General features: G+C 38.5%; 1 protein-coding gene across 1 annotated transcript in view; it reads right to left on the bottom strand.

The window, feature by feature from the left end:
• Nucleotides 1–16,852, bottom strand: part of llgl1 (LLGL scribble cell polarity complex component 1) — a 53,907-nt gene that overhangs the window by 17,504 nt on the left and 19,551 nt on the right. The window contains exons 3-7 of the mRNA XM_063012871.1: nucleotides 11,202–11,283; nucleotides 10,909–11,039; nucleotides 9,348–9,491; nucleotides 1,963–2,125; nucleotides 427–562 (exon numbers count right to left, since the gene is read on the bottom strand). Of these exons, the coding sequence (XP_062868941.1) occupies nucleotides 427–562; nucleotides 1,963–2,125; nucleotides 9,348–9,491; nucleotides 10,909–11,039; nucleotides 11,202–11,283 (656 nt within the window). The remainder of the gene's footprint in view (nucleotides 1–426; nucleotides 563–1,962; nucleotides 2,126–9,347; nucleotides 9,492–10,908; nucleotides 11,040–11,201; nucleotides 11,284–16,852) is intronic.

Below are 16,852 nucleotides of genomic sequence, written 5' to 3'. Positions count from 1 at the left end.
GAAGAATTCCTCATTGTCGCCGCTATATAGTCGAGTTGCCTGTAAGAGTGTTGTATGTTTCAAAGAGGGCACAGCATGTCTATCCGTATGCAGTATGGCTCTCAAAGAACCTACCTCTTGCAGGTAAAAAGAAATGTAAGAAAAACATTTAGGCGACTGCACAAATGTTGTAGGAGGTGTGTAATAGTCTGCAGCTGGGGTTTCAGTCTGGTTTTTGAAATAAATCTGAATATTCACAGAACTGTACTGGGCTGTAATGTTACCGAAACTTAATGAAATATTGAGACCATTTGTAATAGGTTACTTGTAATGCAAAAAAGAGATTAGACAAAAAAGTGATTGGGAAAGTGTAATTACAAGTGCTCAAACGGTTAGTTATTTATAGCATTGTACAATTACAGCAAAGCAGTAAGAAAATTGGCCCACCATATGGTACAGTAGATGAGGTTGGTTCACTGCAATGGGGGGTACTGCCGCTCACAGCCCACACCATGTAGCTCCCGTCGCTATGGGAACTGACAAAGCTGCTCCCAGAACGTACCCAGACCAAGCTCTCCAGCTGCTGCAGGGGTAACACACACAATGTGGATTTACAGAAAGCACACCAGGCATTAAAACACAAAATCAACTTGAAAATAAAGGCTTAGCCAAGTTGTAATAGTTTATTCATTTGAAACCTGTACATTTATAAACCGAACCAGCTGGATTTTTTTATTCATACACACTAAGAATAATCTATGCAAGTAAGACAGATTTTGGTTGCTGACTCTTTTCCAAGTGAACAAGGCACATAATGCTTCTTTACACCAGAGGCTCAAGATTCCCAAGTTTTCCACTTTCACTCCAAGCAAGGCTGATTTAAGGAAAACATAACTGGGCAGTCTTAGCTGCTATAGGCTATATGAGCAAATAAAAAAGTATATGCTTCTGCCAGTGGCTTAGTAATAATGGATTGGAAAGTAACTCGTTTGTTGTACTTAGCTAATGATTTATCAATATATAGTCTTGTCTTAGAGAGGCACAAGAATAGCAGTAAAACAGTAAAGCATTAAAACAATTGTCTGCAGAGTGGGACTGAAAGCACCAACAAGGGATGTTAAAACAATTACTTTCCAATTATGGCTAAATTGTTAACAATGCACAGTTAAAAAGTCACTTACATGAATTTCAAACAGGTTTAAGACAAATGACATTTAAACTGAAAACAGCACTGAATCTGAAGATACTGCCAAGGAATGGGGGCTGTGCTGAAGTCTGACAAAGCAGAATCCGACAACCAAGTCTGAGGTCACCACAACACATTCACACTTGAGTACAGAGCCAATGGCCAAGTTACAAGACTGTTAGTTCTTAATGTTGATAGATGTTGCTAACTCTTAACTAAAATTATTAGGGCATTTAGCATCCTGTCCAAACATAAGGATAAGACACAACTGAAAATGTTTAGGTGATGCTGATATGTTTGCATATGTTTAAAATTGTAGTTAATATTGTTGCCAATTAAATAACTAAAACTTTTTAGGTAACCATCAGAATAAAATGTGCATTTGTAGCTTTAACAATGTTACTGCATCCAGTATCAGGAGTCTGCTGGCCCTGCTATAAGAGTGGGAGAGAGCATACCTCTCTTCTTTTTTTAAATGAACTGAAGACTGAACAGTGTACATAAGTTTGTGTACTAAAGAGGCAGGTAGTAATCTGCTACGTGAATTGAACTGCCTTATGACACTATGAGGAAGAGCTGAAAAGATTATGACTGACCTAACAGTTCTTAAAAGGCATATACATAACAGGCCAGTACCTGTTGTGCAATGGACATGACTCAGTTAGTAAATGAAAATCGGTTTACAAACAATTAACTTTTTTCATAGTGGCACTGACTTTAGTGTACTGTAAAAAAAATTAGACATCCATTGAAATTAAAAAGCTGCATTAAAGTGTAAGTTTCCCACCCTCACAAACCTGCTTTCCCAAAAAGAGGTTGTCCACATGGCGATTTTGGAGGTCCCAGAGCACAACGAGGCCTCTACTGTAACCGATAAGGATTTTGCTTGAATGCTGGGGATGCTCCTGCAGGGATTCAACTGGCCCCAGAGATTTCCCACACTTGTACCATTCAGGAACACTAACAAAAACAAAACAAAAAAAAGAGTAGTTAACAATGGAAAAGAAGTGAAATTAAGTTTTCCTGTGAGTCAAAAGTCATCAACATTACATGCAATGCACTTGGATACAAAAAAAAACTTGTCTCTTTTCCACAAACCTTAAACATTATGGTTTTAGTAAAAGGCAGATAAATGTAATGCAGACTTCATAGAAAACAAAGACAAATGAAAAAGTAAATTTAGACTGGAGTGAAGCAGATTTGGCAGAATCCAAGATTTTTCTCTGTATGGAAAGATCAAAGCATACAGATGGTACTTCCCTTCCTCTAAGCATCCTGAATATTTTAGCTATGAAGACAAACAAGTCTCTTAGCCGCATTTTCATATGTTCCACATGCGCTCAAAATATAGTACAAACACAACACACAAGGTGAGGTCTGTGTTTCTACAGACATTATCTTACTATAGTAAAGTACACAAAAAGCCAAGATTAAGTCTACCCACAGAACAAATAAGAGAACAATGAGTCAAATTGTAGTTTTTGTCAAAACACTTGGCAAAAGCATTTATGCATGTTACAATTTTTGTTTAAAGTGATTATTCTTAAGTCATCTAAATGTCTGCAGATGTATTTTGGCCAATATAATCAAGTACTAGACAGATATTTGAAAACAAATTGTCAGTTAGTGTCTGATACCAAATTAAACAAGCCAACACTTATTTTTTAAGTGGCAAAACACTTGTTTAGTACTTGTAAAACAAATGAATGATGTGTGCAAAAATAAAATAAATAAAAACTGACTAAACAATATTTGAGTGCCAATAAAAAAACTGAACACAAGGTAGGTCGGAGACAGGGGAAACACCACATTAATCAGATTTATGTAATCCAGCCCTGTCCAATAGTGCTTAGCAGTTGTTGCTGAAACTTTTCTAAAAACTTGGAACAATGGAACAGGACTTATAGGGAAAACTATACTCTCTAACACCTATAGCAATTTTAAAATCTACCCTCTGTAATATGTGGGGGTGGAAGGAAACTCGCACAGACCCAAGAACATTCCAAACTTGTGTCAAATAATGACTGACGGTTTGGATTAACCCCAGACTTCGAAGTTCTGTGGCTCTTACACTATCAGCTGCACTACTAGATTGTATATTACATTTACTTTATTGCATTATATGTTGTGATAATATTCTTCGTATTAAAGAGGCAATCAACACAAAAATAAGACACATTTTAAGGCAATTTATTATTAGTAGTAGAATTAATAACAAATGAATCTGATGTTTACCAAGGCATAGAAATGTAAGACTGTGGAACCTAAAGAAAGCTAAGAGAAATCAGCTAAAATAATCAAGTACAAACACATTTACAATTTGATGCCTGCAACACAGTCCAAAAAGTAGGGCATGTTTACCAGTGTTCTATCACCTTGCCTATTAATGAGACTTCGTAATGGTTTGAGAACTGAGGACACTAACTGTTGCAGTTTGCAAGTGGAATTTTTCTCCATTCTTGCTTGATCAAAGACTGTTGAGCAGCTGAAGTCTTGTATCACTGTAGTCTGATTCTCCTCTTCATCCTGCACCATACACTTTCAAAAGGAGACAGACCTGGACTGCAGGCAGACCAGTCAAGCACACGCGTTCTGTGTCTATAGTTTTATCACCTTGATAAAATAGTTATAGACTTCCCAAAAAAAGACGTTGCCTTGATGGAAGCATGGGTCTCTCTAAAATTTCAATATACAAGTCTGTGTCAATGGTCCCTTCACACATACGCAAGTCACCCATCCATAGGCACAATGCACCCCCATACCATGAGAGATGTTGGTTTTTGCACCTTCCATTGAAAGTCAGGATGGTCCTTTTCATTTTTCGCTAACAGAATCAACATTCATTTTTCCCCAAAACAAGCTGAACCATGGACTCATCTGACCACAGCACATGTTCCCATTGTCTTTCAAACCCAGGGAACTTGGAGGAATGTTCTTTGTGTAATAGTTTTAGGTTGCATTTTTTGATGCAGTGGTAGACTGTTAAGTGACAGAAAAAGAAGAGAAGAAGATATCCGTTATTTGTCATATATACAGTGTATCACAAAAGTGAGTACACCCCTCACATTTCTGCAAATATTTCATTATATCTTTTCATGGGACAACACTATAGACATGAAACTTGGATATAACTTAGAGTAGTCAGTGTACAGCTTGTATAGCAGTGTAGATTTACTGTCTTCTGAAAATAACTCAACACACAGCCATTAATGTCTAAATAGCTGGCAACATAAGTGAGTACACCCCACAGTGAACATGTCCAAATTGTGCCCAAATGTGTCGTTGTCCCTCCCTGGTGTCATGTGTCAAGGTCCCAGGTGTAAATGGGGAGCAGGGCTGTTAAATTTGGTGTTTTGGGTACAATTCTCTCATACTGGCCACTGGATATTCAACATGGCACCTCATGGCAAAGAACTCTCTGAGGATGTGAGAAATAGAATTGTTGCTCTCCACAAAGATGGCCTGGGCTATAAGAAGATTGCTAACACCCTGAAACTGAGCTACAGCATGGTGGCCAAGGTCATACAGCGGTTTTCCAGGACAGGTTCCACTCGGAACAGGCTTCGCCAGGGTCGACCAAAGAAGTTGAGTCCACGTGTTCGGCGTCATATCCAGAGGTTGGCTTTAAAAAATAGACACATGAGTGCTGCCAGCATTGCTGCAGAGGTTGAAGACGTGGGAGGTCAGCCTGTCAGTGCTCAGACCATACGCCGCACACTGCATCAACTCGGTCTGCATGGTCGTCATCCCAGAAGGAAGCTGACGCACAAGAAAGCCCGCAAACAGTTTGCTGAAGACAAGCAGTCCAAGAACATGGATTACTGGAATGCCCTGTGGTCTGACGAGACCAAGATAAACTTGTTTGGCTCAGATGGTGTCCAGCATGTGTGGCGGCGCCCTGGTGAGAAGTACCAAGACAACTGTATCTTGCCTACAGTCAAGCATGGTGGTGGTAGCATCATGGTCTTGGGCTGCATGAGTGTTGCTGGCACTGGGGAGCTGCAGTTCATTGAGGGAAACATGAATTCCAACATGCACTGTGACATTCTGAAACAGAGCATGATCCCCTCCCTTCGAAAACTGGGCCTCATGGCAGTTTTCCAACAGGATAACGACCCCAAACACAACCTCCAAGATGACAACTGCCTTGCTGAGGAAGCTGAAGGTAAAGGTGATGGACTAAACCCAATTGAGCACCTGTGGCGCATCCTCAAGTGGAAGGTGGAGGAGTTCAAGGTGTCTAACATCCACCAGCTCCGTGATGTCATCATGGAGGAGTGGAAGAGGATTCCAGTAGCAACCTGTGCAGCTCTGGTGAATTCCATGCCCAGGAGGGTTAAGGCAGTGCTGGATAATAATGGTGGTCACACAAAATATTGACACTTTGGGCACAATTTGGACATGTTCACTGTGGGGTGTACTCACTTATGTTGCCAGCCATTTAGACATTAATGGCTGTGTGTTGAGTTATTTTCAGAAGACAGTAAATCTACACTGCTATACAAGTTGTACACTGACTACTCTAAGTTATATCCAAGTTTTAGTTCTATAGTGTTGTCCCATGAAAAGATATAATAAAATATTTGCAGAAATGTGAGGGGTGTACTCACTTTTGTGATACACTGTACATATACAGATGTACAGTACAATGAAATTCTTTCTTCGCATATCCCAGCTTGCTTGGAGGCTGGGGTCAGAGTGCAGGGTCAGCCATCGTACGGCGACCCTGGAGCAGACAGAGTTAAGGGCCTTGCTCAAGGATCCAACAGTTGCTGCATAGCAGAGCCTGGATTTGAACCGGCAATCTTCCGGTTGATAGCCCAAAGCTCTACCCACTAGGCTACCACTGTTTTTCTGAAGCATCTCTATGACCGTGTGGCTATATTTAACACAGTAGCCTGACATCTTGTGCAATGGTGTCTGAAAGCTCAAAGGTCATACACATTCAACAATGGTTTTCACCTTTGCCCTACAGATTCCCTGAATCTTTTCACACTATTATGAACAGCAGAAGGTAAAATACTAATGTTCTTGCAATCTTGCGGACTGGCAATTCTCTTTTAAAGAGTGTGCCAAAGTGATAAGCCATGACCAATTACTGCTTGTAAAAACCTCCTTTTATACTCAATTATGATTTCCTCACGTTATTAATTCACCTCCTTATTGTAGAACACTAACTTAAATACTCTACAAATGTTTTACTCCTATTTTGCCTCTACCCAATCTTGGAGTGTGTTGCTGGCCTCAAATTGTAAATGTGTTTCTAATTACAAAATAGAGTTAAGTCAATCAGTAAAAACACTAGAAATAGTATTGTCAGCAAGACAATAAACAAATCACATATTTACACAAACCCCATTTCTGAAAAAGTAAAATACAATTAAAAGAAGAATCTAACATAGATGAAACATATTGCTCACAGCAGCACTAACTTCAACCAAGATTATAAAACGGATAAGACTGCTGAAATTGCGACTTACAGCCACCTCAAAGTACGGCTGGTGTCAGCTGTTTTTGTGTAAGCCCTGATTGTTTGCAAAGTAGGACACTTGTTTTCAACAGAGCATTTTTTAGGATTCCAGCATCCTGCTGACTACCAGTGATGTTTCAGTGAAGCATAAAGTGTCTGGTTCAAATGCCACTTTAACTGTGGCTCAGGAGATTTGGCGCATGGTACAAAGGCATTTTGTTCTGCAGTTTCCTGGCGGACACGTACTTATTAGCAGTGGCTCAGACAGGCCACCCAATAGTGCAAATTAAGCTCGGTTAATGAGCAGTTTCTGGTCCCTTCCTACAAAGGATGAAGTTTGCACGTCGACAACCAAGCTGCATGAGAACAAGGCACCAGGAAAGCTGTAATTTAACTACACTTAAATAGCAGAGTCACACTTGTTCATTACTAAGCTGAAGAAGCTTTTCAACAGTTAGAAGCCACAGACACAGTTAAAATGTAACTAACCTAAATATTTGGATGCTTTCTAAAAAATGGACATGACAGAATCTCCTTTATGCACTGGACAAAATTACCATGTTACCAATGCTGTCCTGAGTCCATAATGGACAGCCACAGGTGGGTCCGGGAATGGGAACTGATTCCCAGGCAAAGTAGGCCACATAAGCCCTCCCATTTCCAAACTATTCCAGGGCACACAGCCAAAAGAGGTGGTAACAATGGAGTGCTCTGCATGTTCATTACTATCTGTGTAAAGTTTGCTTGGTCTGGAGCGTTCACAGATGCTTTTTTTGATAAGTTAAATAAACAGACAGTTGAATGTACACTGCCCACATATAAGGTTAAGTGAGTAGGTGGTACACACAAGCACAAAAATTATTTTAGAACGCGTGTTCGGCTTATATTCTCATGGCAAACATTCAATCTGCCTTCTTGCTTTTCAAATAAAAATGGTTTCTGTTAAATAACTTGTTAAAAGTCATTAATAGATTTTATTTCAGCTGTCACTTGCATTTCATGCATTTAAGTATAATTATATCAACAGTGGCTGGTTCTCATACAGAAAGATTGAAAGTAAGTAGAAATGTTTTTATTCACACATTCTTACCTTGTGTGTTGTGATTATTTTATATGTAACAATCAAGGAACTTTATAATGTAAATATGAATGTAATTTAATTTTTAAGTGAATTTTAAAAAGAAATAAATAAGCTCCTTCATAGTATAATACTTCAATTTCCACAAATAATTTTGTTCCGTGTTAAAAAGACAAGGGTTTTTCAAGGTACTCCGTTTATCTTTAATTTATTTATTAGGATTTTAACAGCATGTTTTTTTTTTACACACTTCGGTTACATTTATGACAGAAACGGTAGCTACTCATTACATAAGATTCATCAAGTTTTAATGTCATACACAGTCATGGACAATTTTGTATCTCCAGTTCACCTCACTTGCATGTCTTTGGACTGTGGGAGGAAATTACTTAACTGGAGGAAACCCACACAGACACGGGGAGAACATGCAAACTCCACACAGAGAGGACCCTGACCGCCCCATCTGGGGGTCAAACCCAGGACCTTCTTGCTGTGAGGTGACAGTGCTACCCACTGTGCCAATGTGTCGCCCACCTTATCTTTTTAAGTAAACTGACAACAATGTCTGGTACGTGGGGAGAGAACAAAGTGTCTTGAAAACACAAAACTAATTGAAATTCAATTTAATTCGATTCATGTTATAGTTGTTAGATTGCTAGTTTGAGAGCAACTACCATTTTTGTTAGGAACAGTATTTGATTACTGTTGTTTAATTGTTTCATAGCTATAACTAAGGCCCTACCTAATTCACAGCAGTGAAATGAGCCGTTTCCCATGTAATATGCAATTTGCTGTGAAATTCTAAATTTAGGGTTTGACATTTTTCATTCGCACAGCTTGAAATATGAAATATGAGGTGCAATATGAGGGGGTCCTAGCAATTATATGGCAATTAAGCTAGTGTAACAGACTTGTCTGTGGTGTAGTGTGCTGACAATGTCTGATGTAGGTGTTTAAGTATTTTGTCCTTTTGGGGATTCCATAATCAAAAGAAAAGTGTACTTCTCTACACACTTGATCATCTCTGTGCTGCAAAGAGAACAAGCCAGTAAAGTATTATGCTCCCGATCGTTTGTCTTGTACAGTTTTTTTCTTTCTTTATAAACTCGGCAGACTATAAAGACGCTCAGTCAGCAATCAGTTAGACAAAACGTTCAAGATGTCCAAGTCTAAAGCAGCTAAAAACACTACTCTGGTAACTGAGTTTGGGAAAACTCCCAACCAATTCTGTGGACGCAGAGTGGTGTGTGTGAAAATACGGACGTAAATTCTCATCCTTCATCTATTAAGGTAGGCTGTGCTGTGTATTGTAGCTTCTTTCAATTTATGAGTATTATTAAATGACTGCCATTAAATGTGGCACTTTTGTTTAAAAATCCATGAAATCTGCGATAAAAAAAAAAAAAGAGGTCTGTGACATTAAGCACATTTTCCCATTAATTTAGTAGGGTCCTACCGATAAATGTATATAACAACATTACAAGGTAGAATGAGGTGGTGTACTGTTAAGTTAAGAACACCTAAATAATTACATTTTAAAAGTGAAATTTCCAGAAGCATTACACCCATCACCTTCTTAATAGAAGCTTAAGTGTTAAACTCCTTAATAATTACCCTTGCTTTTATCCTCTTACCTCTGCATGAGCTCATCTTGAAATAATGACTTGTCCAGCACTGTGAAAGTAGGCAGCTCCAGAAAGTGGACTCCACCACCCTCAGTGCCCAAAACCAGGACATCACAGCTGAGCTTCGGCAGAAGAACGGTCACGCGAGTCGCACTGCAAAAACATAAGCGAATGCACAACAATCATGACTTTTGCTAAATTTGTAGTACTCAACCAACTTAACACAAGAGATATATTTTGTATGTATTAGGGTAAATGTCAAAAAGGCATGCAGCACCAAAAAATTAATGAATAAATAAACAAATGAAATAGCTATTAAAACACTTCATGTGCTCACTCAATATGGGGAAAACATAATGGCACCATAGTTACTAGGTCATGCACTACATTGGCAGTTAAACTAAAATAACTTCAAAGCATGACTTCATAGCTGGAAATAAATTATCCAAAGCTTGGTAAAGACAATTTCACATCATACATGTAGGAAAGTATTAGGGATGCATCGATACCATTTTTTCCCAACCGAGTACGAGTACAAGTACATGTATTTTAGTACTCGCCGATACCGATACCTATTTAGAATGATGCAATCTGGAGCATTATGGAATAGTGTAGTTTTAGTGTAAAATAGTGCAGTGGAACAGTTGCTTGGGTTGCCATCACTAATTGTAAGGAAAAAAAAAAAAAAAAAAAAAATTAAAAAAATTAAAAAAAAAAAAACAGACATCATTGAGAAAGCTTCTGACAAGCTAACGTTAACGTTCATTAATAAACGCACGTAATTAACGTTGTGCACCTCATACATGCGATGCGATTCTGCTGATTGAAATATTTACTTTAAAAAGATAATACAGTCCGATCCCATCTGAGCCGATTCTATCAGCACATACTGTACATTCGTGGTTCACCTCGGTAAATCGTAAACGACTCTGAGTCGGCTCCCGCTCTGTGATAATAACCAGTATAATTAAGCCTGAGCTTTATAATGTAAGCGAGTCACACAAAATGTTCTGTAGTAGTTGGTGTTTATTTACAACCGCATCATTCATTATAACAGTAAACACGGAGAGATGACTGAGAAAAGCAGCTTAAAATGAGTCGACTCCTGAATCACTTGTATCGACACTGTGAACAGAGTATTGAACACAAACACGTCCTATAACAGCGGTCGCTGCTTTTGTAACCGGTTATCTTCGCTGTTAGCTCTATTTTGAAGGGGTTTTTTTTCAAACGGAACTAAATAACATTAAACGTGTGTGTGAGCGTGGTCAGTGAGAATAATTCAATCTGTCTCCCGTGGGTGAAAAATGAATTGCTTTAGTTTTAGAAGTAAAAAAATCTCGTAATGTCACGCCCCCCGGTCAGGCACTCGCGCCCCACAGGTTGAAAATCCCTGCGTTAACGCAGCAACGTGCACTAGGTACATGGTATCGGATGTTTAGTATCGGAGCCTCGTTTGCGAGTACGAGTACGAGTTAATGAGCGCGGTATCGGGCTAATACCCGATACTAGTATCGGTACTCATGCATCTATAGAAAGTATAAATGTATCAGCTGAGTAGAGACCTCACCTGGTGCTTTCAATGCCAGGCCTGCCAGGAAGAGTAAAACTGTGCACTTCCTCCAAGCAAGAGCAGTCATTTTTCTGCTTGATCTCCCAGAGGTGCAAACTATTATCATCCAACAGTGACAGAATCCTTCCCTGAGAATTTAAACATGTGCTGACATTTAAGATTAAAATAGAACAGATAACCTCACAATCTCACAATCAAATTGCACTGGGGGGGCGTAACCAACTTAATTAACCTAAAATGCAGACATTGGAGTAAGACACTACAGTAAAAGTATGACTGACCAGGTTTACCTGTCCATGGAGGAAATGTATCTGTGTGACTGTGGCAGTGTCTTTGTGAAGTCCAGTAAATTCCACTCCAGGGGTTCCATATCTAAATGTGAAGTCAAGAAGCTGCACTTTTTGTACAGTTAAAAAGCAACATATTTAAAATACATTAAAAAAACAAAAAACATTTAAGATCCTGATTTTCAAAAAGGGGCCCAAACTCTTGCACCATAATCTTTACATTTACATCATCAAATAAAAGAGAAGACACTTTTGAACCAAAGCAACTTACAATTGTGAGCAACTGAGGGTTAAAGGCCTTGCTCAGGGGCCAAACTTGAGCAACAAGTGGTGGGCTTGAACCAATGACCTTCAGCTCACTAGTGCAGTACTCTAACCCCTGAGCTATCACTGGCACATGGCAACCTAAAGCTTGCTTGCCGGAGAACAGTGTTAGGAAGATTTTAATGCCATGACTAAGCGGAAGCTATCCCCCATTCTAGAAAAGTTTGAGGGGCTTGGTTGTCAAGGGAACGAGGTACAGTTCATCTCATCACCAAATTGTTAATAACACAAATTTAAGTAGCGACTGTTCTAGGGTGGATGCTGTGAAAATGGTCACCCATCTGTTTTATAGCTTTTTTTCTTTTGGAGCACACTTGCAGATAGCAAGACATCTTTATTTAAGAGTATGACCTTTACACATGTACTGTAGTTCTCAGTCAATGGGGAAAAAGTACAGACACGACAAAAACACAAAGTGAAAATATTTTGGCATGTGGATACTGAGTGGTTTACAGTGCTATAACAAAAGTCTGTCCGCCTCAGGCTTATAAATCCCACTCTTGCAGACATGTGCACATATTAAAAGAGAAAGGGGGAGGCCCGAGCCTACATCTGGACGAGAGCAAGGAGTGGAGACAGATGCAGGCATGGTGTAATGATGGCCAGCATTGAGCGTCCATTCAGGATAGAGAGAGCTGTTACCAGAACAAAGGACAGCCTATGCACAAATACGCCAACACATAATTAGAACAATAAGAGGCACCGGGGTCCAACGACTTACATGAGACCCTTACTCTCTAGAGGCCTTATACTAGAACTAAATCCACTCAAAGCTTCCAGTTGTTACCATGGCCGCACAGTTATAAAGTCACATGGGGACCCAGGCATGCATCTGTATATTTTGCAGAGGGACTATCTTAGAACGTTTGAAAACAGCGAGCGGTGGCAATGCTGACATTACACCACTCATTCACTAGCAAGCATTCTTTTTGTAATGACAGGGTAGTGTGCACTACTGGATCACTCAGGAGGGTCTCACTACACAATGTTTCAATCATCAGCCCACTGCCTCCTATAAAATTCCACTTTATATGTGACTGCTGAGAAAAAGACTTTGCACAAAGCAAATGTGCAAACTTACCATTTTACTTTTGAGCAGAAGCAAGCAGAAAACAGTTCTATGAAAGTATTTGCTTCCCTTTGGACGTCACAATTCCTTGTTAGATATCTTTATTTCTTTAAACAAAAATAAATACACCCCCACAAACCACAGAGGAAGCCGTAAGCTCAAACTTGAGAAAGCTTGGAACAGTGGTAAATCGTTCCAGAAGTGACAGGCCTACCAAAATTCCTTGAAGAGTGCATCAGCGACTTATACAGGATGTTACAAAAGCAACCAGACTAAAACTGCAGTCCTAAGGATTCTAAGGAACTAAATACAGGCCACTAATAAGGTCAGAATTCATGATTCAACTATTAGAGACTAGGCTAAGCATGAAACCATGTTAACCATGAGAAAGTTAAAGTGAAAAGCACTGCTAACAAACGGGTTGCCTCACAGTTGCCTACAGAACCACCCTGGAACTCCCTTGGAGTAATAAGACAAATTTGGAACCGTTTGGAATGTATGTCCAGTTATATCTGGTGTAAAGCAATCTGAGCATATCACAAGATTATACCTACAGTCAAAAATGGTGGTGATGCTTTGCCTGAGTGAATTGCAATAAATTCTGCTCTTTTTAAATACTGAAGGAGATTTCAGTAATTAATCCATGATCAGCTTAAATGTAATTAATCTAAGCCAACAATCCAAAGCATAAGAGTAAGTCCACCTCTGAATGGCTGAATTAAGGTTTTAGAGGTTGCAGATGAGTTTTATTAAGATCTTATGGCTTTAAACTGGCTGAGCCCCAAAGACTATGGAACATACTAGTTAACATGTGCAAAATAGCAGTAACATTGTTAGATAAGACAGTGAGGATGTTGAATCGAATAAACAAACTAGTCATGAGAAAACCACTATCAGTTTAATTCCAGTGATAATCAGAGGCTGGGCTTTAGATAAACAAAGAACAGAGCATTTTAGATAAAAAGTCAAAACTGAATAGTGTTTTAGATGGATCCTCTGCAGCAGTTTAGAAAACACACAACACAAAACAACCTTTTCCATATTTCTTTTTGGTATTCAGCATTGGGAGTGGGAGAGTTTAAGGATGCGAGGATCAGAAAGGCTATACTGGGAGCTGAAGAAGGGGGCCCCAGTGCTGGAATGCACTGGGTGTGTGGGGAGGAGGAAGAGGAGGGGTTAAATGCAGCTAGATGAAGCTTTCAGAGAGAGTCCTGATTACCCCACAGCTCATTAATCATTATCAGAAAGGCCACTGCTTTTTGCTAGAGACATATTCAACCTTATCTCCCAAAAACCTTTCATACTATATATCAAGAGAAAAGTAAACAGTCCTTCAAACGTTATCCTCTTTGCCAAGTAGAGCTGTCACGTTAATACTTTGACACTGCTGGTTCTTAGTTATGAAGTACAATTTTTAAGTGGTACCCATTTTGATATATCACCACCATTTAAACATTGCTTAAGGGTCTCTAAATAGGGTGTCAACAACAAATGAAGAAAAATAAGAGGATGCACACATACATGTACTAGCACAAGACTAATACTAGATCGTGTTTCTCTTTTTAATAATCCCAGCCTAAAAAAAAATGCTGGCCATTTAAGCAAGAGTACGTGGTGGTGTTTGTCCACCAACCAAATCATCCTGTTGGTAACTACACCAAAAAATAACCATAAAATTCTAATCACCAATTTGCAAATGGCTGGAAAACAGATAAACCTATGGTGATTGTGGAAACAATGTAATGACGCAGGCTGCATTTTTTACTTTAAATGAAATTTGGTGACCAGATGAGGAACACTAAAACTACTTCTCAGTTTCACCGAGGGTAGTGTAGTCAAGAAGCTTCTTACAGTCTTTACTTTCAGGGCTGATGTCAAATGGCACAATGGTTTCTATTTAGATTGACATGGAAAAACTCAGTAATTTAATTATTTAACTACACATCAGCCACAGACTAAATTAAATGCACTTTGGTGAAGGAGGTTCAGATTGTATTCTGAGTGATAAACGATTTAAAGCTTGTGAGTATGCAGGAACTATGAAATTTTGTGGTTTTGTGGTCAATGTAAAAACAAAAAAAAACCCTAGTTTCTGTAACAAAATGTTCTGGTTGTTAAAATGGGGTTTTTCCATATTAGAGTAGAGAGAAAACTGCTAATGTAGTCATAAATATTATTTATTAATATGGTAAGAACCATTTTATTTTTATAAATTGCACTTTCCTGAACTGTTTGTGCTTTTCACCTTATTTGAACATTATGTACATTTAATAATTACTTTAAGAGCTGCAATTATTTTAAGAGTTCACACTAGTGAACTTTTTCAGTGTACAGTTACTAACCATAACCCAATTGTTGCATTGTAGACCTTGTTAACATTGCACCCCATTTACTAATCAAAAAGGTACCAACGTTAGGCCAGGGGATGTTTGGATGATGGACCATTTTCATCAATGCAATGACTAAATAAATGTACTTGTGTATTAGATGAAGCAATGTTGTTCTCTCAGAAGAATAGTGCGCCAATCACAAATAAAAAGCCAAAAGCAACCAGTAATCAGAAAGTGTACACTGATAAAAAATATGAGAGAAACACTAACACACTGCATTAAAAAAACAGCTCTAGTCTCACACCATACACATACAAGAAGTGCTAGCAGGGTATGTGTTCATAAAAGGTAAAAGGGGAAATTTGCTGGGGCCACAGAACCTCTCACACTGCTAACCAAACATGCAAAAGAGGCCTAAAGGTCACTGAAGCACTCACAGCAAACCTAGCAAGGGAGAATGCAATTTCATGGTCTGAATAGTGACTGACAGCAAGCCTTGTGTCCAAATTCTACTGCAGTCATCCCATTTTGTTCAATATGGACAACCCAAATAATTAGGGAGCATGTGCACAATCTGACATTAATTAAAGAAAGATGTATTTATTTAATTAGTTGTTTTAGCTGTTTTTGTCTTGCACTTTTTGTACCGTATTACACCGTGATCCTAGAGGAACGCTGTTTCGTTTCAATGTACTTGTATGTAGCTGAAATGACAATAAAACCTCTCTGACTCTGACTCTCTGACTCTCTGACTGACAACAGAAAGGGTAGATTTTCATGTCAGTCTATCATACTTGTCAACTGCTGTTCTAAAGAACTGTTGTTCTTTAAATGTGTTCTTTCATCACATTTTTTTATAGAAATTAAGGATTGTTTTCATATTGGCTTGGTTAAAGATTTTAGTCTTTGGATTGTTAGAGATGGTCATTCCTGTAAGTATTTAGTACAATTAAAGAAAAAAGTTCATCAGAAAAATAAGCAAAGATCTATCTGTATAGACGTTATCTAATACCAAGCCTAAATAAAGACAAATGAATATTTACCAAAGAGTGCAGGACTTGACTGTGTAAGTATTTCACTTATATTTGTGTGCACTCACACATGTTTCTTTCACATTGCACTGAATATGTGTAGGATTCAGATGGTACTAGCACAAGACTACAACTGGAACTCCAAACACAAGCTTATTATTTTATGACACCAAAACTACAGTACATTGTAGTGAATACATACAAGAGCACAAGCTGCAGTCTGAATATAAGTGTGCACGAAGACAGACCAATACTACAAAACTGAGAAATATGGGTACATTTTAAATTAAACAAAAAAAATGTTCTGCCTAATTTTGATGTAGCACTTTATTTCTACCAAATGTTCCAAGGTTTGTGTGCACTTTTAAGTAAGGAACTCTTATTTTACTATTTAAAATGCGAGTTTAAACTGTGAAAACTTGTGAAAACTGTGAGAACTAGGGCTGGCTCGAAACCACTTTATGTCCGATACCGATACTGCAAATTGAGTATCTGCCAATACCAATCCGATACAGTAATTCCTCCTCTCAAACAACTAAGCAGTAATAACACATGTCTCAATGCACCATGGTTAAACTAGCTATCTAAATAACAATGCTCAGACTGTGAATCCAATATTAAAAAAATAAATAAATACAGAACCTATATCACACTTATGCAAAACTGCTGTTTTTATTTGAACTTTTACACACAGAACATTTAGCAGCATTTTTGGTTTCACTTACATTCGAGCTGTTGTTCATGTGACACATCTCGCTTTACGGTGTGTCGTCCAAAGTGTCTACAATTGGAAGATGTGGATGTCAACCAAACGCGATGGACCAATTAGAATTGACGCAGAGTTGAGATGTAGTAGATGATTTTTTTAAGTAGATCAGTGCGTTAATTTCTGAATGGCTG

Source organism: Trichomycterus rosablanca, chromosome 2, assembly GCF_030014385.1.
Source record: "Trichomycterus rosablanca isolate fTriRos1 chromosome 2, fTriRos1.hap1, whole genome shotgun sequence".
Classification (NCBI taxonomy): domain Eukaryota; kingdom Metazoa; phylum Chordata; class Actinopteri; order Siluriformes; family Trichomycteridae; genus Trichomycterus; species Trichomycterus rosablanca.
The sequence above is the reverse complement of the archived record's forward strand: the minus strand, read 5'-3'. Positions and strand labels throughout refer to the sequence as shown.